The sequence below is a fragment of the Chelonoidis abingdonii genome, chromosome 10 (genome assembly GCF_003597395.2).
Source record: "Chelonoidis abingdonii isolate Lonesome George chromosome 10, CheloAbing_2.0, whole genome shotgun sequence".
NCBI classification, from domain to species: Eukaryota; Metazoa; Chordata; order Testudines; family Testudinidae; genus Chelonoidis; species Chelonoidis abingdonii.
This window is the reverse complement of record NC_133778.1, coordinates 28,375,648-28,401,638: the sequence shown is the minus strand read 5'-3', so window position 1 is coordinate 28,401,638 and position 25,991 is coordinate 28,375,648. Positions and strand designations below refer to the sequence as shown.

The 25,991-nt window shown below is 41.2% G+C and overlaps 2 protein-coding genes across 13 annotated transcripts in view; one reads left to right on the top strand and one right to left on the bottom strand.

The window, feature by feature from the left end:
• The window catches only part of PMS1 (PMS1 homolog 1, mismatch repair system component), a 109,907-nt gene that overhangs the window by 27,593 nt on the left and 56,323 nt on the right, over window positions 1–25,991 (top strand). For 9 of the 12 annotated variants that reach the window (XM_032802619.1, XM_032802616.2, XM_075070052.1 and 6 more), the window contains exons 3-5: window positions 5,712–5,894; window positions 9,536–9,638; window positions 18,565–18,728. In XM_032802619.1, coding sequence (XP_032658510.1) covers window positions 5,712–5,894; window positions 9,536–9,638; window positions 18,565–18,728 — 450 coding nt within the window. Of the gene's footprint in view, window positions 1–5,711; window positions 5,895–9,535; window positions 9,655–12,617; window positions 12,925–13,078; window positions 13,523–15,710; window positions 15,783–18,564; window positions 18,729–25,991 lie in introns of those variants that run through there. The other 3 variants (XM_075070055.1, XM_032802625.2, XM_032802626.2) reach the window with 3 other exon arrangements.
• The window catches only part of HIBCH (3-hydroxyisobutyryl-CoA hydrolase), a 315,629-nt gene continuing 299,983 nt past the window's right edge, over window positions 10,346–25,991 (bottom strand). The window contains exon 15 of the transcript XR_012656634.1: window positions 10,346–10,355. The gene's annotated coding sequence lies outside the window, so the exon portion shown is untranslated. The remainder of the gene's footprint in view (window positions 10,356–25,991) is intronic.

Here is a 25,991-nt window from a genome sequence, read left to right as displayed (position 1 = left end):
CTAGATATGTATGAGTTCTCTTGCCACAACCTAGTTAATACTGATCTTAATCAAAAGAGGAAGATTCAAAACTTCTTGATAGTGAGCTAAATTGCCAGCATCTTCTTGAGGGGAGTATAGGCTGACATCTGATTTTTAGGAAGCTTGTATATAACTTTTGCTTTAATAAACAATCTGTAGACTTTGGCAGTCTCCACCAGCAATTGACCCAGTATACCTTTCCTTCATCCCTAGCCTCTCATGCTGTTTCTCACTAGCCCCTGGCAAGATGGGTCTGAATTTCAGGTTGTGGTTTATAGTTCACCCATTACCCCAGTACCCTCAGAGAGTCATATGGGACAAAACTTAAAAAAACTAACTTTGTAACCTCAAGATATTGCTCTGCTACCATAGATGCAGACAGCTCAGCCCAAATCCAAAGAAATTGTACTGCAAAATACCTAGTTTCTTCACAACTGGAAGCATTTGAATCAACAATCCAGTGGAGATGCCCTAAATTAATCTGGATTTTAATAACTTAAAACAAATTTGCTGATCAAGATTTTGTGAAGGCTCTGGAGGTTCTTTGTACAGCCAAACATTATTTTGTTTGAATTTTGTGAAATAAGAGTACTTTATATTGACATACTATTTTTATTTGCCATAATTTAAATAAGATTGAAAACATAATGCATGTCCACAATTACACTAACACTGCATGGGTTCCAGAGTGCAGCAGAGAACATGAAACTTTTACAAAACTACTGTTCAATCCTTTCCTCTTCCAAAGAATATTAAAGGCCCACTTCCTCATTTATAGGAGTAATCCTTACAAGAGGAGTTCATTACCCTCCCCTCCGAAGAAAATTAATGGCGTAGCACTGCAAGCCTTGTTCATAGGAGTAATCTGTACTTGTTTCAAGGAGATTAATTTATCTGAGTAAGGATTCCAGTGTAAGGAGGACTAGGTGACTCAGATGACAGATACAGTTTAACTCTGATTATCCAAAATTTGGAAATGTCCTAAAATTTGTGTTTTTATGAGCTCTGACTTTTCTGAAATTCCATGTCCTATACTGATGGTGTTTGTCTGAAATATACCACCCTGTTAACAGGGATTGGTCCTGCTGGGAAAGCTGTGGGTGGGTTCTTCAGACTCACTGAGATAGATGGCTTGTTAGTCCAACCAGATACAATGGAGGTGGGAGTGGCTCTTGGGATAGAGTGTGTGTAGGGCAGTGTTTCTCAAATGCGGCCACCAAGGGGTTTTCCTGCGGCCATGACAGCCTCCTGGCTAGAGATGGGGGAAGGGGCAAAACCAAGGGACTCCAAGGATGAACTTCAGCCCCTTCTCACCTGTCTCTAGCCATGGGGCTCTGGTTCTGGGCTTCCAGAGTGCAGGGCCAGTCTTACTAGGAGCCATTTTCAAGAGGCAAGGAGTGGGGTGAGCCTGGGATGTGAGGCCATAGAAATGAGCTGAGGGCAGTGCGGGGAGGAAGTAGTGGGCCCTGTGGGGGTGATGGGGAGGCTAGGGGAGTGGGTGAAGACAGCAGAGGTCAGGGGGATCTGTGGAGGACAGGGAAAGGCGGCAGGGTTGGGGCACCAACATACAACTGTACATTATTATTGAGTGTGCAAAAAACTCCAACATAAATAAATTACAATTTGGACATATATATGTGCATATTTATTTGTTTTTTCCTAAAGTTAATGAAGTATTTTAGGAAAATTTGTCAAAGCGTCCACCAGCAAGAGTTGGTAGCTGCATTCTCAGGCCACCAAAAATTTTGTTGTGAGAACCCCTCTGGGGTGTGGATTGAACAGTCTCCTGATGTAAGAACCTTTAGCTCAACCAAGCCTGGCAAGAAAGCTTGAGCGACTGTTATTTTATTAAAAGCAACAAAGAATCCTGTGGCACCTTATAGACTAACAGATGTTTTGGAGCATGAGCTTTCGTGAGTGAATACCCACTTCGTCAGATGCATGCATGAAGTGAATATTCACTCACGAAAGCTCATGCTCCAAAACGTCTGTTAGTCTATAAGGTGCCACAGGATTCTTTGCTGCTTTTACAGATCCAAACTAACACGGCTACCCCTCTGATACTTGTCATTTTATTGTTAGTTTCTTCATTAATAAAGCTAAACCTCAGGGAGTGGAGAATTAGTTTTGATTACAATGTGTTCAGACTTTCTTTTACAGAAGGTTGGGAAAGGTATCTGCTCACACTGGAGTTCTGCATAAGTTCCCAGAGCAATTTGGATAATCTGGTTTGTGTCTACATTTTTGCTAGGTCACTTGTTGGAATTTAACCAAAGGAATTTCTGAAAGTTGCCACCTGATTTCTGTTTATTGATGCAAAATGAGTTGATGGTATCAGTCCAGTTCCTAATGGACAAGTGTACACATCAGAGTTGGCTTCCTTGTTGACTATCACTGTCTCAGCAGCTTGCCCAGGATTCAGTCTCTGCTACTATCTTGATTTGTTTGCTCCAGGTCAGGTTTGAAGCATGTTAGTTCATTGGTGGGGCAGTGTTGGAAAGTTTACATTGCCACTGCATGTGCTATACCTCTGAATAACGAGGAGACATGGGCCTTATCTACACTACCAATTTTGTCAGTAAAACTTACATCGCTCACGGGTGTGAAAAAAGTACCCCCTGAGCAACATAAATTATACCACAGAAGCACCAGTGTGGACAGTGTTATGTCAACAGGAGAAGCTTCTTCCACTGACATAGCCACCACTGCTCGTGGAGGTGCTCTTCTGTCAACAAGAGAGCTCTACCGGCAGCATAGAGCGGCTACACCAGCAATCTTACAGTAGTGCAACTGCAGTGGTACAGCTGTGCCATTGTAAGCTCATTGTACACGTGGCCTTAGCTTTCAGAGCTGTCTGTATGTCACTTTTTTGAATAATATCTTAAACATGAGAAAAAAGAAACAATTTTGCAATAATAATGGAAGTCTGACTTCAACCCACAAAGAAAAATACTATAATTAAAATAAAACTGTAATGTCAAATAAAAGGTGAAGTAAAATATTCTTGTGATTAGAGCCTGGAGATGGAACTTAGGAGATGTGGCTCTTATTTGCGGCTCTGCTGCTGATTTGCTGAATGACTTTGAACAAATCACCGAGGCCTCTCCTTGCTTCGATTTCTCCAGCTCTAAAGTGGTAGTATTAAAAGTTAGCTACTTCAGGAGGAGATTTAAGAAATTAATGCTTGTGCAGCTCTTTGATGTCTTCTAATGAAGGTGCTATAGAACTATAAAGTAGTAGTGTTTATTATTCTAATTATAAAGAAATGGAAACCAGGTTAAACAGATTACGGTGTGTCCAATACAACAAAAAAGAATGAATGTAAATCAGACAGATAATGTTGCTCACAATGGGGAAGCATGGGAATGATATGGAATTACAGTTATAGTAAGGTAATGGCTGTCTTAAAAACTGTTTAATTTTAAAGTGATTAAGCCACCATTATTAAATTAGCCACATATGTGTTTAAAGAATAGCACTTGGATTAAAGCAACTTTGAAGCTTTGGCACTCTCTCTTTCCCATTCTTTCCAGTGGTGCATTGCATTTCATGTTTCTCAGTTAGCTTTGTAGTAGGAGATCCAGACTAACTGAATTATTGGGAAAAATATCAGTTCTCACGAGGAGAAAGCACCAGCACCATTTGGAAACAGGGGTTCTAAAACCTGATATGCCCATTTGTTTTTATAGATATAATAAGCTTAGTTTAATTCAGAGGTTCTTAAATTGTTCCATAGTGCAGACATATCTGAATAAAGAGATTGTTTTTGGACACCTTCCCTCCCATTTTAAGATTACATAACATCCCAGTGGCACTTATGGCAATTGTTTACATGGAAAAGTAGTGCTAGAAATGTCTGCAGTGCATTTTAGCACCTGGAAACAAGGGAAAAAGTCAGTATTGTTCAGCCAGTTAGCTTTCACAGACCACAGACAATTGTTCTGTGGACCAGTATGGGAACTGCTGATCCAAGATATTGTAGCTTATCAGTGCTGATTTCTTTTAAAGTTATCACACTAGTTTTAACTCACCCTGTTGTGCTGTGTACTGCACCACATATTGTATGTTAGATCATTATCTGTTCAGAGAGCCATTCACTAAATGGAAGAAACGGGTTGATTTAGAAATCCTGTAGTTCTGTGACTGTGAATCTCCTTGCTTGTGGTTTGCGTAACCTGCATTATATTGTTTTGATATATCCAAATTACAGTACAGCAAACAGCAAAACTTTGTTATAACTCCCCTGAGTTGTGTGGTTTCTCTCATTTAAGTTCTTTCTATAATTTAGTCTTCTTGGTTTAGTTATTTATGATTTGAGACCTGCATCTTTTAGTATTAATTTTTGTTAGGTGTTAACATTTGTCATCTCAAAAGTAAAATAGTGGAAAAACTTCTCTCAGCTAGAAAACTATATATAATGTATCAGTAAGATGAATCATGATGTTCAGTCCTGTTTGTTTGAAAGGCCATCTGCCTTTTAGAGGGATAATTAACAAGTCTTTTGGATCTATCACAGTAGACTTGTTTGAGTGTTTGAGGCATCATTTTGACAAAAAATTGTACAGCACGATCCACTGTTCATTCTTTTTTAATTTTTTTTTTTTTTTTACTTTAAAGGTAACTTATAAAGGGGGGGAAAAGTTTGCTTCTTTCTGATCTATAAAGAAAGCCTGAAATTTTAAGTCCCCACCCCCACTCCTCTGGTCACTTACACAGAACACCAGCTTTAGTGTAAAATGGACTACTCTGTGATGACTGGAGAACTAGTGAAATGGTAATCTCATAAAAGCAAACAGTGTGACAGTTGAACAATCAGAGGAGTATGGATTTGTAGTCAGATTGTTAGTGTTTTGTTTTTATTAACAACAATTTAAATCCCATGATTAATATTGTAAATAAAGTAAGCTTTTGTTCAAAGATTCAGCATCCTTGCCCCTTTCAACTAAGGTTGCCAGAGGTTATAGTAAATATCACAGATACCTCTCATAAGTCCTCCATTAAAAGCAGAGGGAGAGCTGACTTCATATCCTTGAGATCTCTAAGGTGAAGAAATGAGCAAAACAAAAACTTAACCCCTTTGCTTTCCATACCCACCCCACCCCAACATCCAGACCTTCTCTATATCCCATAGAGAACCAAAAAAGTACACAGATGTCATTTAACATGGTAACATGGTCCCAGTTACTTTAGTATGTGCAGAATCTAGCCTGTGATGATTAGATAAAGTAGAATACATTAACAAAACATGCATTTCTCTTTGTAAAAGGGAGGGAAGATGAAACAAGAATGAACCATCTTTAACATTCCAGCTACTGATCTTTTTCTCAGTTTATATTTTTTAGTCATTTTAAGTCATGAGCTAGATTTTGAAATAACTTTTAGTGTGTTAGCCCATACTGTAACAGTAATGGTTCCTCAGAACTACATAGTTTAATACATTACTTGATTTGGAACAGCATAAAATTACTTAACTGTTTCATTTTTGCTCTATACATGTTTCTGTAGACAAGTTATGTGCACATATGTGCTGCAGTCTTTCCACATGGAAATGTCAGAATTTTGCCTATTTTGAAGACTAAAGGACTGGACCCTTAACTACTTCAATACATGTGGAGTAACCATTGTATATAGTATCTAATTTTGCATTTGAGATGTATTTTTGTGATTGATGATATTATTACTCTTTTCAGGAGAATTATGGGTTTGATAAGATAGAGGTGCGAGACAATGGTGATGGCATCAAAGCTGCTGATGTTCCAGTTATGGCAGTTAAGCATTATACCTCAAAAATAAGCTGTCCTGAGGATCTTGAAAGCTTGACAACCTATGGCTTTCGTGGTGAAGCCTTGGGATCAATTTGCTGCATATCTGAGGTGAGAGGTGTCAGACTTTCTTGCTCTCTTAATTACAAAATAGAAATGTGAGGACTTAAGATTGTGCCCACAACCTCACAGTAAAATGCTGGCTTTTATCTTTAAATGTAGAATTTGGAAAGTTTGATATCTCTCTGATGGTTTTTCCGCTCCAGTGAAGCCACAGAGCTGCAAAGCTTGCTCGTTTTGAATTCACTTCAGGATCAGTCATTGACTCCTTATCGGATCAGTTTAGTAGTTGGTTTAGTGTTTCACTTTCTTCCTTCAATTGGGGAGGCAACTGTTTGCACTGTGCCCTGATCCTTTCCTTTGACTCCAATGTACTGAGGCTCTCCAGAATTCTCTGACTCATCATTCAATCTTGCAGTTCTTACATCAGTTGCCTTTAAATTATCAGTGTGATCTGCAGTTGTGGGGCTGCTTGGACTCTTCATTGTTCCTGGCTATTCAAATATCTATGGCTGCAAAAATACCCTGTTTCCCCTTTGAGTAGCCAGGAACCTACACTCTCACCTGGTCACAGTGATCCATGTATTTGTGGCCAGTACAACTGCACTACTATCTAGGAATGAAACTGCTTACTACAAAAAAGCATTGTTTTCAAAATACAACAACCAGTCTACTAAGCAGTACAAAGCCTTGAGAGCACGTTGTCCCATTGCTCTTCTGTGCACTTTCTTCCCACCTGAATACTGAGTCAAGTTCAAGTTTTCTATCACTAACTTCAAAAGTCTCTGTGGGGATAGGCCCAAACTAGCTACAAGACAATCATGACCTCCCATGACAGTTACTTTTCACTGAAACAATGGAATATAAGAGTGAGGTTTGAGTGTGAGAGGTATGCGCCCATGGAGCCTTGGCCTTGATCACACTGGAAACTAGGTAGACTTAGGTCCAGAATTTGGATGGAAAATTCCCAAAGAAAGCCCAGGTGCTTCAGAAAGTGCTGCTGTTTGTCTGAATTATTGTCCCCTTCTGAGTAGACACTGAACCAATGATCTAGCCTGGTGATGCGGCGCATTATGCTGCTGTAAGTGCTGTCTTTCAAATGAGATGTCAAACCAAGATGTCATCTGCTTTGGGCATTAAAAAGCCCCATTGTACATTTCACAAGAGAGCAGAGTTGACACTAGTGTCTTAAGTACTGGTCTCAGCATCAGTAATTACAGTACTTAAATACTAGTGATGTTTGTAATTGCAGTCTGCCTACCTAATTTGCTGCCTGTAGTTAACCACTAGCAATTATCTTTGAGAACTCATGGAGGACGTGTGAAGTCCCAGAGGACAGAAGAAGGGCAAACCTAAGTGGGGAAAAAGGAGGATCCAGGAATATAGGCCAGTCAGCCTAACTTTGATACTCAAAAAGATATTGGAACAAATTATTAAACGTAGAAGATAATAAGGTGATAAATCATAGCCAGCATGGATTTTTCAAGAACAGATCATGTGAAACCAATCTAATTTCCTCTTTTGACAGGGTAAACAACCTAATGAATGGGGGGAAGGAGGAGATATGATATATCTAGACTTTGGTAAGGCTTTTGACATAGTCCCACATGACATTCTCATAAACAAATAAAGGAAATATAGTCTAGACTAAATGACTATAGAGTGGGTGCATAACTGATTGAAAGACTGTACTCAAAGAGTGGTTATCAATGTTTCGCTATGAAGCTCAGAGGACATATCAAGGGGGGTCCCCACAGGGGTCTGTCCCTTGTTTGATTCTATTCAGAATTTTCACTAATAAGTTGGATGATGGAGACTATGTTTATCAGATTTGTGGATGACACTGTGAGGGATTGCAAGATCTTTGAAGAACAGGATTAGAACTCAAAATTACCTCTATACATTGGAGAATTGGTCTTGAAAACAACAAGATGAAATTTATGTGCAAAGCACTACACTTAGGAGGAAAAAACAAATGCACAACTATAAAAAGGGGAATAAGTGGCTAGGCAGTATTACTGCAGAAGAGGATCAGGGGTGTATAATGAATGACAAATTGAACATGAGCCAACAATGTGATGCGGTTGTGAAAAAGGCAGATGTCCTTCTGGGATGTATGACCAGGAGTGTCGTGTGTAAGTGTGGTAGAGTACACCAGCTCCTCACTAAGACAGAAAGGGTTAATGAGCTGCTATCGGCTTGCCCAACCCTGGCCCACTACTCTTGCACTCCCTGTAAGGAAATGAATGGGCCGTTAAACTGGAAGAGGATAGCTCAGTAGTGGGCTGATGAGGGAGGAGAACAGACCTCCCATCCTTTGCTCCCTGAGGAAAGGACTTACCTAGAACCTCTGTAGAGACTGCAGACTGCCAGAGCCCTCCAGAGGAAGGTAGGCCTGGCACAGGAATATAGAGTTTATTTTTAGGATTATTTCTTTGTTTTACTACAAAAAGGACTTTTGGACTGTCTATACTGTTTTGGACAGGCCTATAGCGCTTAAGGAGACTGTTATGGGGAACCCCTGCCTAGGATGGTGTGGGGAACTACTTCAGTAAGGACTTTTGCACCCTACTCAAGTCTGCCCTGTAGTTTGTCTTTGACCTAAAGAACATGGTCACATATGGTGGAGAATGTGGGCATGATCTAACCTTGCAGAAGGGGGAGATTTGAGTGACCTGGATTGTCAAGTATACCAAGGTGGGAAGCAGGAGTTTGTCTTGCTGGGGACAACATGTACCTGGAGTGATTGTTGAAATAGATGGCTGAGAACTAACAGCAACAGTTCCCGCAAGAGATGACAGCTGAACTGCAGCAACTGGTCCATGAGCAAGGTGGTCAGGAGGAAGAGCAACAGTTGGTTCAATGAGTTGTGACCCCAATGCAACAGCCAGGGTGGGGAAGGGAATGTAGTATTCCTCTCTGGGGCTCATGGGAACAACAGCCGTGCTGGTGCAGCTCACTCAGATGGGCCCAGAGGATGATCCAGAGGGCTTCCTTGTGACCTTCAAATGAGTGGCAATGGTGGTGCACAGACCAGTGGAGGAGAGCATCTGACCTGTAGTTCTGGAAGGTAAAGTATCTGCCAAGAGCCTGACCTTGTGTGATTGCTCCGTAATTGAGGATGTTATGCTGGAGGTGGCTGAAGCTGGAAACCTGGACCAACATTCAGATTACTGAACGTACACTGGTAGAACAGTTTGTGCAGATACTCCTGGTTGCAGGAAGAGATGTCTCAGTGCCTCAGTATGCCAAGACACTCGCCGGGACAGTTCAGCTCATGAAGAATTATATGGCTTCTGAGGCTGCCTCAAGGGCACATAGAGTGAAGCAGCTTGTGGGTCAGGAGGCCTAACAGGGAGGATTAACATCAGAGTGGCCAAACTTTGGGTATGAACCAGCCACCCTTGAAAGGTCTTGGAAAGTTTCAGGGGTCATGGCTGGGCTGGACAGGAAAACCTGGACAACATAGGTTGAAGGCTGGAAAAGAAATCTTGGGAAGAATCCTGGGGATACCCATAGTCCCCCAGCTGATATGATGTTCATGGAAGAAAAAACAGACTTTTAGCAAATTATTTTTGTTCTTTTTTGTTAAAGTAATTTGATGCTGAGAATCATCTCTGAACATACATAATGTCTTCAGACTCCTTTGAACTTTTGAAATCCTTGATTGACTTGAGATTCTTTATTTCCAGGTTTTGATCACAACAAAGACAGCTGCTGATGATTTTAGCACCCAATACGTCTTGGACAGCAGTGGACATGTAACTTCTCAGAAGCCTTCTCATCTTGGGCAAGGTAAGGTATGCTTATTGTGATGTTTTGTGTTTCTCCTTATAAGAACAATTGGTCAGATTTGAAAGTTTTTAGCCCCTATATCGTACTCTGAAACCTACCCCTGAACAACCAAATTGAGCAGTTGTGCAAAAGAGAAACTAAAGTAAAATACTTACAGGTGTCTCACTTCTAAATGATAAACTCTAGGGGCCATAGTGCTGCTTTCTGTGCAAAAACCAATAGAAGGGAAAACCTGGGGACTTGAGAAGATCGATAGGGTTCTGAGAGCTGAAAAGCAAATCAGTGGGGCTGGGAGGATTGTCGTATAAAAAGAGGATAGGAGCACTTAGATACCACAGTGAATAGAGACTGAAAGACCTAAATAGAATAGAGGTGCATGGCCTTCAAGTGTACACATAGACCAGTAAAATCTTTCTGTAGATGTCTCAGCATGCCTAATCACTGGTAAAATGGTAGGCTCACATTCCATGTTGCCAGTGACTTTCAACACAGCCATGGTATGGAGGTGGCAGTGGTTAAACTGTGATGAGGCTTGCCGTGTCAGTTATGAAAGTAGAAGAATTGCTTGAGCCCCGGCACCTCATTCATTACAAATTAAGCACTGGGAGGTGATCTCTTTACTGTTGTGTTGCACAGTGAGAGGTAATGTTGACGTACTCAATATTAACTTGCCTATAGATTTGTTATGAACATTACACGTTTTTCCCTGTTACCATACTGTGCAGAGTGGCTGATATGACTCTGTGCCTCTGATTTTCATGGGCTGTTCAAATGGCATGTTTTCAGCATAGAGTGGTTGCCAGCTATGCAATGGAGGAAGGGGGAGAACATGGTGCATAGCTGCTTTCCCTCTCTGCACAGCTTTGTGGTCTCATTTCCACACCAGTAGCATGTGTTTGCTCTCTTTTCTACCATATAGCAGAGGGTAACAGATAGCATCAATAAGAAGTAACATTTGACACTAATTTCTGAGATGTTCACAAGAACGGAGTCAACAATTCATAAATCTCCTTTAAAAATGCTGTTTTGCAGTGAGAATTTCAGACTAAGCATAATCCTTAAGAAGTATAAGCCATAGAGGAGTAGTATTGACCCGTCCTCCAGTACCAATGCCCTGTTCTGACACCAACACTGCCAGTCTACCAAGCAATATCAGATGTCCAGGGCCTTGCAAGTTGGCATCTTAGTGGTGGTGGTGGAAAATCTGTGACAAGGAGTCCGACTATATGCTAAGTGTAGTTTGTTTTATTCATGCACATACACCCCTCTGGTAGCAGAAGTGGTCAAATGGTATGCAGGGAAATCCTTATTTCAGGAACCTTAGCCCAACACCAAATGACAGGCTCAGAGAGAGCAATTCTGCCTTAAGAACTGGTTCTAATATGAGACCCAGGCACAGAACAAACTCTGATTGCTCGCACAGTTTTCTCTCCAACCACCACTTCCTCTACACACAGCTTTCTTTTAGTTCTTCATTGTTAGTCCTGCTGGGGCCAGAGTACTTGGCTGAGATGTGAGCAACTGTATCTCTGTGTAATAATGACTGAGATGAAGGTCAGATTCTGATCTCTGTTATGTTGGTGTAAAACAGAGTAACAGAGATTAGAGTCCGGTGCTTGGTTTTAAGAAGTGACTCACTGAAATCTCAAACAGCAGTTACCATCTTTAACTTTCCAGGTTCCTTCTTATGTTCCTGTTGTTATGGCAGTTGTCACCAAGTGGTGCTGTTGCATATACCTAGTCTTCCAAGTGCTTTTTCTTCGTGTGTGGGAAAATGTTCAGTCTTGTGAAGACATGCTGTGTTGTTAGTTCACAATGTATTGTGCATGCTTGAACCACAGATTTCCTTTATTTCTTAGCCTTGTAACGTTTTTAAACATAAGGAATGAAAGCTTTGAACCCCAGATCTCTCTTTTACAACATTAATAGCCATCAACACTGTATTTGGGAAATTCTGTTAAGGTAATCCTGTGAAGGGTCTCTGGTAGATGATGCTACTGGGCACAAGACAGAATTCCCACAAGTTTCTTTCCTGCCATGGCTAAATTGTTCTTTTTAAAAAAGCTTTTAATGGTCTGAATGATGTAGCAGCAAGCCAGAGTCTATCCCACTACTCCAGCAGTGGAAAGCTTTGGAACAAATACAGGGTTGTGAGTCAGAAGAACAGGGTGACTTCAGTCACTTATGTCTACATTTTTTTTAAAGTCCAGTAATTTTAGGCGTCTAGAACACTGGGTGTCTATTTTGAAACAACGTGGGCCTGCTTTTCAGAATAGCGGAGCGTCCATAACTACAACTGAAGTCAGTGGGGACCAGCTGCTTCTCGGAACCTCTGGAGATCAGGCCCTAGGTGACTTGAGATAAATTCCCAAAAGCATGGACATTTTTGCAAAGTTGTACCTTAAGTTTTCCCCACCTGTAAAATATGTAATAATATCCACCTTTTGTATAGAGCCTTGAGATCTAAGAATGAAAAGTGCTATATATGTGGAAAATATTATTGTATAGGGAGGGAAGTCTCTCACAACCTCAGAACATATATAATTCTCAAAAGGAGAGCAGACAAACTTAGTAAATCTCACAGAAGTCCTGCAACAATCAAATCAATGAGTTTCCTACAGCCTCAGCATATAAACAAACAGACAAATCTCTGAGGACTCCAGTAATGAGAACAGAAAAGTCTCCCACAGCCCCACACAAGGAACAAACAAACAAATCTCATGAACAAGAGATTTCCCCCCATCTCCAGCAGGAAAAAATCCAGTTGCACCTGGAAAAGAAAAGAGGTCTTTTACAGAGCCAACAAGTTATCACAGAAACGTCTCTGCATTGTTAAGCAGTTCAGTTCAGCTGAATGTCTAGCCCATGTCTTTCCTGTGTTTGCTGTGCTAAATTGTTTATGATTTGAAAAGCTACATAACGTACTCACAGGCACAATCACAGTTAACTTCCAAAACTTTGGGATTTAGAAAATTTCAGGGCACTGGAGAGCTTCTGATCGCCTCTTGGCCATACACAGGTGTTCACACATGGCTGAGATTGAGGCCAATGGGTGAGTTATATATTGTCTGAATACAGAAAAGGTGCATTCAGTAGTACAAGAGTCATGTTTTTCTATCTCACATTCTTTCTTCTTGAGTAGTAAAACACACACAAGCATAAATTATCTGATGCATTGACAGCACCTTCCACTAGCAACCTCCTTTCTCCCTTCTTTTTCACAGTAGAGCTTTGTCCTTGTTTTGTACAGAATATGTAGATTATCTTGCACATCAATTCCAGCCTAAATTATATTGCACTCCAGAGAGAACTTGGGAGGAGCAAGGTAAAAGGGTAACTTTCCTAGCAGTAAATGTATATTTTGGGGCCACTTTTCAATTTTTAGGCACACAGAAGTGCACTTTTTAAAATGAACTCCCATGTCTGTCCTGTGTATTGTGTCCTAACTTGACTATGGTAGGCTCTTCTGTCCTGATCTTCCTCCCTGTCTCCCTGCAAGTCCATTCAGAACACTTCTGCTAAGATTATCTTACTGCCTGTCATTCTTAGTCTTATCATGCAATTTGAAGTTCCTCCCTTGGCATCCCTTTCTCTACTGGGTCAAAATACGAGCTTGTGATTCTTGCCTTGGAAGCCTGCCACAACTTCTCCTCCTTACTTATTTGCTCTTGTATCTTATCGTTTTGCCTCCTTCCCTCCATCAACAATACCAGCCTCCACCACTGTTTCTGTCAGCTTCTCCAGCAGGATTTTCAATCTTGTTTTACGCATAAAGATGACTGGGGAAGAATGTTCTCTAATTAATCTGTTTATCGGTTACCCTGTACTCTTGTCTTCTCAAGACCTACTTCTCCTGTGATGCCTTTAGAGGAAATTACCAACAGGTAATGATTAGGTATGGGGCCATTATAGAACGCTGACATTTGTCTTATTTATTTGCCCTCTGTAAATACACATTCTTGTTACTGTTCTTCTTTTCTCCTTCCTCATGCCTTCTGGTTTTTGTTTGTTACACCCACTTGTTGCACCTTCTCTAAACGAGATTGCAGGGTGTTTGGGGTGTCCTTTATATGTGGGAGCTTCCAGGGGTCACTGTAATATAAATTATAATAAGGTATGGTTGAAGGAGGGAGGGAGTGAAAAGAAATTCTCTAGTGTTATGATACTCAGTTTATGACTTCCAAGCCACATGGATGTCCCCTCTCTCCCCCGCTGCAGCAGCCCCCGAGCTGGGGCTGGGAAGGAGGGGAGTCTCCCCCACTGTGGCTGCCCCTGATTTGGGGCTGGGAAGGAGTAGGGATCTCTCCCTCTCTCTGCCACTGCAGCAGTCCCCAAGTTGGAGCTGGAATGGAGGGCTGTCTCTCCCCGGCAGCCGCAGCTCTGGAGCTGGGGAAAGTTGCCTCTCTATCTGGCCACCACAGCCCTGCATGTCTGAAATTCCCCCCACCCCATCTGCTCACCCTGCTGCCCCCTCCCACCTACCCCCTATTCTCCCCAAAGGCCACCACCTCACCTTACATGTGTGTCTTCTCCAGGGTCCAGGCACCTAATTAGTGGAGCCACGCCTGTGTGGCTCCATTAATTAGGTGGGTGGCCCTTCATTCTCTCATGTGCAGCCACCCAAGCACGCATCTTAGAGGGAACTATCTGCAGATCACCTGAATGGAGATTGTGGACCACTGTGGTCCGCGGACCACAGTTTGAGAACCTCTGATGTAGTTGAATCAATGGGTGTGATGGGACCAAACAAATGAGGCAAATGCAACATGATTATTTTGTTTCTCTGGGTTTATTTTGCTTTTCTCCATCAGATGCAGAAGGGTCTCTGCAGCATTTAAAGGCTGAGTGGCTACCCTTAACAGTTATAAACTTTATAGTCTTACATTCATTATTAAACTGAGAACTTGTCGTTATCTTTAGAAATAATAGATCTCGGGTGGTAATTATGACTAGGTTGCTATTTCTCTGACTCATTTCTTTGAGCTGGCAGAGCTGAAATAAAGGATATAAAATATTCTAATTGCCCTTTAAAATGCAAGAGTGCCCTAGGCCCAGGCAGATTTGCTGTAGAAATGAATAAAACTCTAGGGCCAAATTAATGTTCAAAGACTTAGGGAAATTCTTGGGTGAGGAAGGTAGAATTTGCCACACCATGTGAGAAGTGATGGGTGGAAGCAGTATATATGACTGCAGGACCAAGATCAGGCATGATGCTTTCCTGCCATGTTGGGGTGAGTGTGTTCACTAGCAGCCCTTGCACTTTTACAGAAATGTGTAGCAAGCAGTCTGCTGTCCCCTCAGCAATGGACTCACGGTGCAGCTTAGGTGTAGAGTGAAGTAGAGCAATAGCCATTCTCTCCCCAACATTCATTGCACTGCCAGAAGTGCTAATAACCTCACCACATCCTTGCACTCTCACAGCTGCAGGATTCTGGCTGCCTCCTGCACAGGAGCGATAGAGGAGGAAGAACCTCCGTTTTCTTTACCACACCAATTCACTTTGGCTGAGGCAGTTGTAGTGTGGCACTAAGTGCTTTTTCATTGTCATTGTCTAGATCTGTAGATGACAATTTCCCAACTCAGAAGGTGTTGCATCCAACACAGAGAAATTCTGTATCAGACTTTGTCTTGACAGATAAAGAAGAACTGATCGCAGAACTAAAAAATTGTGGTAGTTTAGGTACAGTTGATCACAACTTGATCACATTTGTTATGTGGAAACAGAATAAAGTTCAAACCATTATTATATATACAATAATAAAATGTGTGTGTGTGTATTTATACACACACACACACTTGGTTATGAGCCAAAGTCAATTGGTAGAAAGAATTCAAACAGAAAAAATGTTAATTGCAAATGGGAATTGTGTAAGAATACTTTACCATAAACAAATGGAAGAAAGGGGCAGTTGATACCAACAAAAATCATAATGGCATTAGTCCATAACTAGATGGAAATGGTAAAATTGTCAGTGATAGTGCAGAAAAGGCAAAAGCATTTACTAAATATTTCTGTTCTGTGTTTGAGGGAAAAAATATGATGTAGTCATATCCTATGATGGTGATGATGAAACACTTTCCATTCCAATAACTCAGGAGGATGTTAAACAAAACTTCTAAAGTCCAACACTTTTAAATTAGCAGGTATGGCTAACTTGCATTCAAGAGTTTTAAAAGAGCTGACCTAGGAGCTTGCAGTACCAGTGTTGATTTTCAATAATTCTTGGAACGTTGCGGAACTTCCAGAGGACTGGAAGAAAGCTAATGTGTTGCACCAGTACTTAAAAAGAGTAAATAGGACAACCCAGGTAATTACAGACCTGTCAGTATGACATTGATCCCAGGCAAGATAATGAAGCAGCTGATAAGATACTTGAGTAATAAAGAATTAAAATAAGGTAATGTAATTAATGCTAATCAACAAGGGTTTATGGAAAAATAGATCCTGCAAAAGTAACAATATTGGCTTTTAATGAGGTAATGTTTGATGTAATATACTTAGATTTCGGTAAGGCATTTGACTTGATACCGCAATGAAATTGTTTATAAAACTAGAACAGTACAAAATTAACATGGCACACATTAAATAGATTGAAAACTGGCTGCCTGACAGGTCTCAAAATGTACTTGTAAATAGGGAGCAGGTGTGTTTCTAGTGGCATCCAGCAGGGTTTGGTTCTTGGCTCTACATTATTTAACATTTTTATCAATGACCTGCAGGAAAACCTAAAATCATTATGATAAAGTTTGCAGATGACCTAAAAACTGGGGAGTTGTAAATACTGAAGGGGACAGGTTATTGATAAGTGATCTGGATCACCTGATAAGCTGGGCGCAAGCAAACAGTTTGTTACAAAAATTTGATAATGGGCTCTTAAATCTAGTAAACAAAGGTATAACAAGATCTCGCTAGAAGCTGAAACTAGACAAAATCAGACTGGAAATAAGATGTACATTTTTAACAGAGAGGGTAGTTGATCATTGAATCAATTCACCAAAGATTATGGTGGAGTCTCTGTCATTGGCAATTTTTAAATCAAGATTGGATGTTTTTCTAAAAAAATATGTTCTAGTTTAAACAGGTATCAGGGAAATTCTGTGGCTGTATTATGCAGGAGGCCAGACTAGATGATCACAGTGGTACCTTCGGGCTTTATAATCTGTGATCTAAAGCCCACTGAAGTCAAACTTTAGAAAAGAGCTGTATTGTCATGGCCTTTATATTTACCACAGCGGTTGAATGATTGACTGCTGCTGAAATATGAGTACTTCAGTCTTCATGTAAGTACATTTTTAATGGAAGATAAAATTATATACCTCATTGGCTTGGGTAGGCCAATAGCCCTCCTTGTCAGTTAATATACACTGTACATAAATGATGTAAGCAGGGACCATCTTAATACAGTGTCCTGGCATCTAGGCATTACCTCAATATAAATCATAAAAATTATTAGCATGCGATTAAAAAATAGTGGTAGTTGAGTAAATTTACCTTGTAACAAAGAATAATACTTACATTAAAGTGTTATAATGGGGTTACAACCCTTTCCCCTACCCTCCTAGACACATAAAGTGGAATGTTCTGGTCTGTTGTGTAACTCAGAAATGCAAGTTAGATTGACAACATGTTGAAAGAGCTTTTAGTTTGATTTAAGACTGATCTGTAGTACAGTCAGTTTATAAGAGAGAAAACTTCACACCACAATCAAAACCACATATTTTTATATCGCAGGTCTAAATCGCTGACTCTTTAAGTTGGTATAAAATATACCAGGAAGCATATTGCAGGACTGGAATTTAATCAGGACTTAAATAGAGTGTGCTAAATTGAGAGAGCAGCACAGTTAAATCTTAAGAATTTTCTTGTAAAATATGATAGTGCCTCCTTCAGTTTGCCTGTTAATATTTTAAATTGTTTGCTGTTTTTCAAAGACAGGGATTTTTAATACCTCTTAGTTTTAGTACATTTTTAATTCTGTATTTGGTTCAGGTATAAAAAGCCTTCCTTGTGGCATCCTATTAAATATGAGAGAGAATTATCATGACCTGATGTTAATATATAAATATCCTCATAATTAAATAATATAGCAAATTTGCCTCTTTATAAACTGTGACTGTTTTATTATCTGGATTTTATACTGCTGATTTCATATGTATTACTGTTAATTCAGTGGCAAATATAATCAGCACTTTCTGAAGCAGGATTTCCTTTAGAACTTTAATGAAATGCACTGCTGCATTTTTCCTTTTGTTTATAGTTAATAAGATTTTTTTTTTCTTATTTAGGTGAATTTGACTAACAACTTGTATATTTTATTACTGACTTTCACATGGTGGGTTTTTGCTTCAAGAAAAATATCTGTGGGATTGTTTTTCATTTCAGGTATATTATAGGCAGGTGCTAGGGAAAGATGTAGAAAAGTTTGCTACAGAATTAGAAGAGGCTATGATTAGACATGTGGCAAGAGCTTAGTCGGTCTGCACTAGAGCAGATGTACTGCAGATGAAATTTTAACTTCAGTTTATTGGTGTCTACTAATACCAGGGAAAGAGATATGGATGAAACTAGAAAAATCAAAACATAAAGTAAGATTAATTCAGTAAATCCTCATGGCTCGCCAGAAATGGAAAAAATGTGTAATCTAGGTGTCAAGTAGCTTGAGCATAGCTCCAGTTGAAGAACATGATCAGCTTGCACAGCTGTGAAATCTAGCAGTCAGCTTGCTGTGGAGGGGAATGCTAATGTAGCAGTATGTTCTTCTCTTCATGCACGTATGATTCTAATTAATGTTAATAAGAATTTTGTGCATGCACCTATATGGAAGAATAGCCTCTTTCAGCAAAAGTGAGGGGTTTTTTTCCTTTACACTCAACCAGTCCTGCACTTTTTATGTTAGCTTTACACTCTTTTATTTCCCACTTGCAGGTACAACTGTAGCTGCACTGAAGCTGTTTAAGAATCTTCCCGTAAGAAAACAGTTTTACTCAACAGTTAAAAAATGTAAGGAGGAATTAAAAAAAATCCAAGATCTTTTGATGGCGTATGGCATCATAAAGCCAGAACTACGGATAATCTTTACACATAACAAGGTAAAAGTGACTTTTCTTGTGCCAACTATCTGAAATTCAAAATTAAAGAAAATAAAGACTGATAATTTTGTTCAGTTCATCAAGACTTTCATTACTGTGACTGCATTTTGTCATCAGATGTTTGATTTTTAGGAATTTGCTTTAATTGCAGGTTGGTTCAGACCCCCCACTCCATCATTAATCTGAATTTATTAGTTTATGATAGTGTGAGTTTTAGATGGGCAGTGCCAATCTTTCAAAGAGGACTCTGCTCCCACAAAAACCTAATTTGGTGTCTATAAGTTGGACAATGCTATGATTTATTGGGCACTGATAACACACTTGTTATTGTACAGAACAAAGAGGCAGAGACATACCTCCACCTTTCTTTCTAATGGTCTGATTTGTTGCTAATTGAAGCCCGTGGAAAGGCTCCCACTGACTTTACCGGGCATTTAAACAGGCCATGTAGATAGCGCTACTTGTGTGTACTGTTTTGTCTCTGAGGGTTGAATTATAACAGATTACTGCAGGAGCGACTTGAAATCAGGCCAGGCAGGCACCTGTGTAATTGCATTGACTACAATACAGTTAAGCCTGATTTACATCAATTTAAGGAAAGCAAAATCAGGCCCAAATGTGGCTGAGCTATTGCTCATTTTATACCCAGACTTGACGGCACAAATTCGGAAAGCTACTTGGACGTTAATGTTATATGAATAAGTTTGTATTAATCATGAGAAGTCTAACAGAAATATTAACTACAAATCTGCAGAAATGGTACTTTAGATCTGATTCTGCTCTCAGTTATAGGCCTATGAACTTCCATGCTACCGCAGAAAGTAAAGAGTGACACCTAATGGCCAAAAAGATTCCACCAAAGCAATTCTTTTTCCATTTTAAAATAAAATTTCTCTCTGTGGTGGTTGAATAATTTCTTATGTTGCAATCTGAGAGTTAAAGCATTATTTCAATTCACTGCACCATTTATTTCAATTTTTTATTTCTATCAATTAGAATATTTTTTTTAAAAATCTTTCATGTTCACACTGTCAGTGGAAGTGACAAGTGATCTTACGTATTTGACAATAAAATACTGAATAAATAATAACTAAACGTTGAGGTACTCCATAAATGCAATTTAGTGTAAATCTTTCATTGTGAGCAATGATAATTCTGCTGTGGATTGCAAAATCTCAAACTTACACCTAGGTAGGGTTGCCTACTTTCTACTTGCAGAAAACCAAACGCCCTTGCCCTGCCCCCTGCCCCGTCCTTTCCCTGAGGCTACGCCCTATATCCAGCCCCTTCTTTGAGGCCACGCCTCATCTCACTCCATCACCCACCCTCCATTGCTCACTCTCCCCCACCCTCATTCACTCGCTCATTTTCAACATGCTGGAGCAGGGGTTGGGGTGTAGGAAGGGATGAGGACTCCGGCTGGGGGTGCAGGCTCTTGGATGGGACCGGGGATGAGGCGTTTGGGCTACAGGAAGGGTTGGGGAGTGGGGCCGAGACATTTGGAGCATGGGAGGCGGCTCCGGGCTGGGGTAGGGGATTAGGGTATCGGAGAGAGTACGGGCTCTGGCCTGGGGGTGCGGGCTCTGGAGTGGGGCCAGAAATGAGGGGTTCGGGATACGGGAGCAGGCTCCGGGCTGGGGCAGGGGTTCCTGGCCATTGGGTGCTGTGGGGCTGACGCTCGGGGCAGGGGCAGAGTGTGGAGTCCCCGTGGCCGCCCCTGTACCTAGGAGCCAGAGGGACATGCCATCTGCTTCAAGAAGCCACATGGAGCTGAGCAGGCAGCCTGCCTGCCCCGCTGCAGGCGGCAAAATGGACTTTTCATGGCCCGGTCAGCAGTGTTGACTGGAACCACCGGGGTCCCTTTTCAATGGGGCATTCCAGTTGAAAAGCTGGCAACCCTATACCTGGGTCCACAGACCTCAGAGGAAAATTGTATTCAGCTGTCTCTAAAAAACAACTTTGACGTTGATTTAGAGCAACAATAACTATGTCTAGCTGAAACAGTTAAACTGTCCAATTTCTTGGCACTCTAATAGTTGTGAAAAAGAATGAAAAATAAGCTGCAAACACTTACTGAACTCAAGGCTTTAGAATTATGTGCTGAATGACCTCAGGTATTCAGAGTAAAGAGATGTAGCACATTTGTCATTTAAAACATAGCTTGTTTGCTGTAAGTTCTTGACCCTCCATTCTTGCTGTGGATCACAATCATTGATCAAGAATCTCTTTCTTGTACTCCTCTGTAATTCTGGATACTGAAGCAGAAAATGTCTCTGGACTTTAGTCCTCCTTCTTCCCCTCCACCCCCCAACACGTTAATTGTACTGTTGTCTCTTCTGTTTTTCGTCTCTGCTTCCCTCTGCTAGTGAAATTGCAACCATCATAGAAAACTGCCCAACACAGAAGCTTGTCATGAGGGCACAATAAATTTGTTTTCATTTAATTTTATTCTTTCTAAACAATATTGTGTGTTTATAAAATGTTCTTATTTTTTCTCTCACTTTAAACCTTATTTTAAAGAGGTGTCAAATAAACACCTTTTTAAACAAACTGCAATATTGTTTAACCAAAAGAAGACTTCTGTCCCTGGGCTGGCTCTTTGGCTGCTGTGATATCTCCAGCACAAAATTGTCTTTTTGAGTGGGAGCTGACTTATTCCTACTACGTCTTGGCATCTCTCACTTTAAAAAACAACAAAAAATAATTTTTAATACCAGCAGTGCTGAATGTGTCTCCGATCTGGTGACTTATGGGAGATGGGTGGTTCTTGTGAATAATTCCAAAATTGTTTGGTTTCTTTAACAATACTTGAAATGTTCTGCTCTGAAAACTGACTGTAAAAATGGAATGATGGGTTCCATGTTATTGCTCATTGTTTTCTATATCAGATCTGCTCAGTTGAAAAGGAAAAAGATGGTCTTTTTCTTGCTGCCAGCCCTGCGAAAGCACCCTGTGTTCTAAGAGTCCAGTTCAGTTCTTTCCATTTGGTGCATCATACCAGTAACAGAGGTTTTGGAGGCCTCATTTAAACCTCTGCAACTCTTTATATTACGTCTTCAATAGCACTTGTGCGTTTGCGCTAACCTGCAGTGGGTTTTTATAGATGTAAATGATTTGACCTTTCTAACCAGTTTTTTGCTGGTGGACAGGAAAGAACAGAATCCAACTTTCAGTGTTAGTTTTGATGACTCTGTAGAGCTCATGGGATTAAAATGTAGTAATGTCAGTAAGTGCATTTATGAATTCATCCAGGAAACAACTTTGTTGGGAAAGAAGATGCCATTTTTGCGTAGTCGGATTTTAGAGTTGAACTGCAGTTCAAAGCTTGGGAAAATTTAGAAAAAAAAAATCCTTCAGTAATATTAATACGATGTGGCAAGGCACCGTCTCGGTCTCACCAGCCTCAGCTGTTTTTAGCCTTGGCGAGATGGGCCTGAGGTAAAACAGTCTGTCTTGGCTGCACAAGGGCAGTCCGCGCCTTCTTTCAGCCAGTCTTTTTTGCTTGTTTTTCTTCCTTATGGCTCTTCTAGGTTCAGGCATTGGGCAGCTATATGCCCTGTTTCCCCACATGCATAACATCTGTACCCTGCTTGGGGCAGCCTCCTATTTTTCGGGCTGTTGGGCCTTACCCTCCTCCCGAGTCTTTCTCCCCCAGACCCCAAGTCTCTTTGTGATCTTTGGCCGCTCTTCAGCCTCTTTCCTCCCCTCCATTGTTCTGCCTGGGGCTATGGCAGCTCTGGCCCTCGACACAGAGACTTGCCTCCTATTCTGGCGCATTCCTCCTCCCGGTGGTCCGAGAAAATTATTGGGCTGCTAGGTGTCTCTCTATGAGGGCAACTAGCTCACCATAGGAGGAGGGATCATTTTGACTGACCCATCCTCGTATGTCCAGTGGTAGCCCTCTCATGTACCTGTCTAAAACTATGATTTCCACAATTTTCTCCAGGCCGTGGGTCTCGGAGTGCAGCCACTTTTGGGTTAGGTGGATCGGGTAAAACATCTGGGGCCTCGGTGCTTTGCTGTCCTGATATTTCCACTCGTGGAATTGCTGGGCCCTTATAGCTGTCATCATGCCAGACCTCACCAGAATCTTCACCTTCAGCTGGGGGTAATCTGTAGCTGCTTCTGTGTTCATGTCGTGGGCTTCCCCACACAGAAGAGGAGCCAGGATGCTGTTCCATTGGTTTTGGGGCCAAGCCTCCCACAGGGCCGTTCTCTCAAACGCGAGGAGATATGCTTCTACATTGTCATCCATCGTCATCTTCTGTAAGTAGCTGCTGGCCTGCAGGAGCCAGGTCCCATGGGGGCCGTACGTCAGGGTGGTCAGGGCCTTTAGCTGATTCACAACCTCATGCAGGGTGGCTCAATCCTGAGCCTCCTGGCTCATCAGTAGTTGATTCGTCTCCTGCTGTATTCACACTGACTCCTGCTGGATAGGCATCTGAACCCTGGTAGCCTCTTTTTGGGCCACGGTGGCCTGCACCAATGCCTTCACTACATCCTCCATTTTTTTGTCTTCTCGTTGGGGGTGATTTACCCTGCCCTGAGATGGTTCACCATGAAGTCTCACTCAGAGCATCCCACCCCTGACACCATGTGTGGCAAGGCACCTTCTCGGTCTCACCAGCCTCAGCTGTTTTTAGCCTTGGCGAGGTGGTCCTGGGGTAAAACAGTCCCTCTTGGCTGCACAGGGGTAGTCCGCTCCTTCTCTCAGTCAGTCTTTTTGCTGTTTTTCTCCCTTATGGGAGGGAATGCAGCCTTCCCTCCTGGTGAGGCTCACTGTCTCGCTGCTCCTCACCTACTGGCAGCTTGACTTCCCTCTCCCTCTCTCCAACAGGGAAGGGTTTAAAAAGGTCTCAGGCCACCCTCAGTTGGAATCAGCTGATCCTAATTGACCTCAGGTAACTCTCTCTCAGCTGATCCTAATTGATCTCTGGTAACCCCTTCTCAGCTGAACCTAGTTGACCTGTAGTCACCCCTCCTAAGCTGATAGACAGGAGGGCCTTTTACCCTTCTGGGACTGTTTTCTACCACACCCTTGCAGCCGTCTGTCCTGAGTTTATCATAACGGGCAGAGATTAGTAGCAAAGAGAGGGGCAGTTTGCTGAGAAACGCTAGGATCCTGTCAGTAAAGAATCAGGAATACTCAACATTGGCATTTTCATGGGTTCCTACATCTCTACCTCACATACTATATAATTTGAGTAATAATGTGTCTGGTTTTCCTTCAGCCCCAGTCTTTTTAGAATAGTGCATTGTTAATATGGATTAAAATGATTCCCTGTCATTATGAAACAAGGACACTTAGCGGATAAGATTGTTCAGTAGATTGGTAATGGTTCAGGATAATGAAACTGTGGCCAAAAGTGGTAGGAACCAAGAGGCCTTTTGGTATGGTGGGCGCTTGGTGCTTATTTCAAATGGAAATCTTAGTCTGTTTCCATGTGAGCAAATTTCTATATCGAACTAACAACCATTCTGGCAGTTTTGAGAAAGATACCAACACTGAATTATCTTGGCCTCTCATGAAAAATGAATTATCTTCTCATCTTCAGAGGTAATTATTCCATATCAGGATTCAGGCACACTATTCAGGGCAATATGGGACAATACACCAGTATTGCTCCTACTTACATGCTGTATTTGCTTTGAGGATAAAGATAGGACATTGTTTTTAGGGCTGTTCATCTTCACAAGCACTTGATTTTTGTAAAAAATACATAAAAATAAAGAAAAAGCCAAGAAACCCAGAGATTTTCTAACACAAGAGGTCACTCATTAGCTATTGCTGAGCTGGGAAAACCATAAGCAAACAAGGTTTGGCACAAACCAAGGGGTATCTCTGATTGTTTTAAAACTATTAATCTGTTAAAATGGTCTGGGTATGGATTCATTTTCTTTGCTCCATTTTTACTACTGTTAAGATCTGTTTGAAGATACAAACTGCAAATACTTTGATAAATAGATTTAACTTCTTTCTAGTTTCACTCTAGTTTTTATAAGTACTTCAACATTCTTTACTTAAATTCTAACTTGTAATTTCTTTCATCAATTCTACATACGTACCCTTTTACAGCAATAGCACTGTTAAATAGTACCTTATTTGTCTTCTTTCTTCAGAAGCTAAAGAACACCATTGTCACAAGGCTGTAGTAATCCACACCAATAGATCTGTCTACCTCTTTCTGATCCTACTGTACTACTGTGTGCTAGAAATGTACTCTAACATAGTATTTTCCAAGTATTTTGTGGTGAGCTTGGGATAACAACATTTCTCATGGAGTACCTGGATTTATGGCTAAGACCACCTGTTAAATAAATAAGTGGTTATATATAATCATTCAAAGGCATTGCTAGAATTCTGCATTGTGAGGCTGTGCCAATACCTTGTGCTGCTGTGAAAGAAAACGGACATCAGGAACGAGCTCAGGTTCCAAAGCAGAAACGCCATAGTCTTTTTGGTGGTTTGCGTGTGTGGATAGGTGGCTTGAGATGCCTGTGGCTGTCTGTTGGGCACAAAGAGGAGCCAAATCAGCTCTGAGGACTGGGGTCTTTCAGGGGGTTATTTTTGTTGCTTTTTTAAAAGAAGAGACTGAACAGAAAGCAGTGGTTGAGAATTTGAGGGAATGGGGGAGAAAGAGAAGTAGAGAAAGTTGACAGTTGGGAATGCAGTCAGGATAGTTTAATATACTGCATAACAGGGACCTTGATAATGAGGGCTAGTCTACATGGTGCATTAGTCCGCATCAAAGAGGTGTAAATTCTGGTTTCCTATCCTTTCCCAGGTAAAAGTGTGGACCCTTCAAACAGTACCACGTTAACCATGCACTAAGGAACTTTTAGTGTGTGCCAGCAGGGTCCACATAGGCTAGTCAGTGCGCAGCACACTGATGTCTGTAGAATTTACATCCTTGTGGTGCAGATTAACACATGGTATAGACAAGCCCTAAGCGGTAAAAGCTGTACAGATGAAGGGGAGTCTTTGGCCAAAGGCTAGGACTGGCTAAGGAATTAAAGGAGAGTGGAAAAAATACAACTTTTACCTGGGAAAGGATGTATTGTACCTGTGCAAAGAGCTTATTCGTAGGCCAAGTCTTTCACATGTGCAAGTCTGAGGTTAGGCCTTTAAACCCATTGAGCCCTGTGAAGTTAATAGGGTCTACCACGTGCTCAGCATCTCTGAACATCAGGACTCTTATTCAGTTGCCTTTCTGAAGATTTTATGTCTTTTGGTCCTTAGGTTTAAAACATTTGGCCATAGGT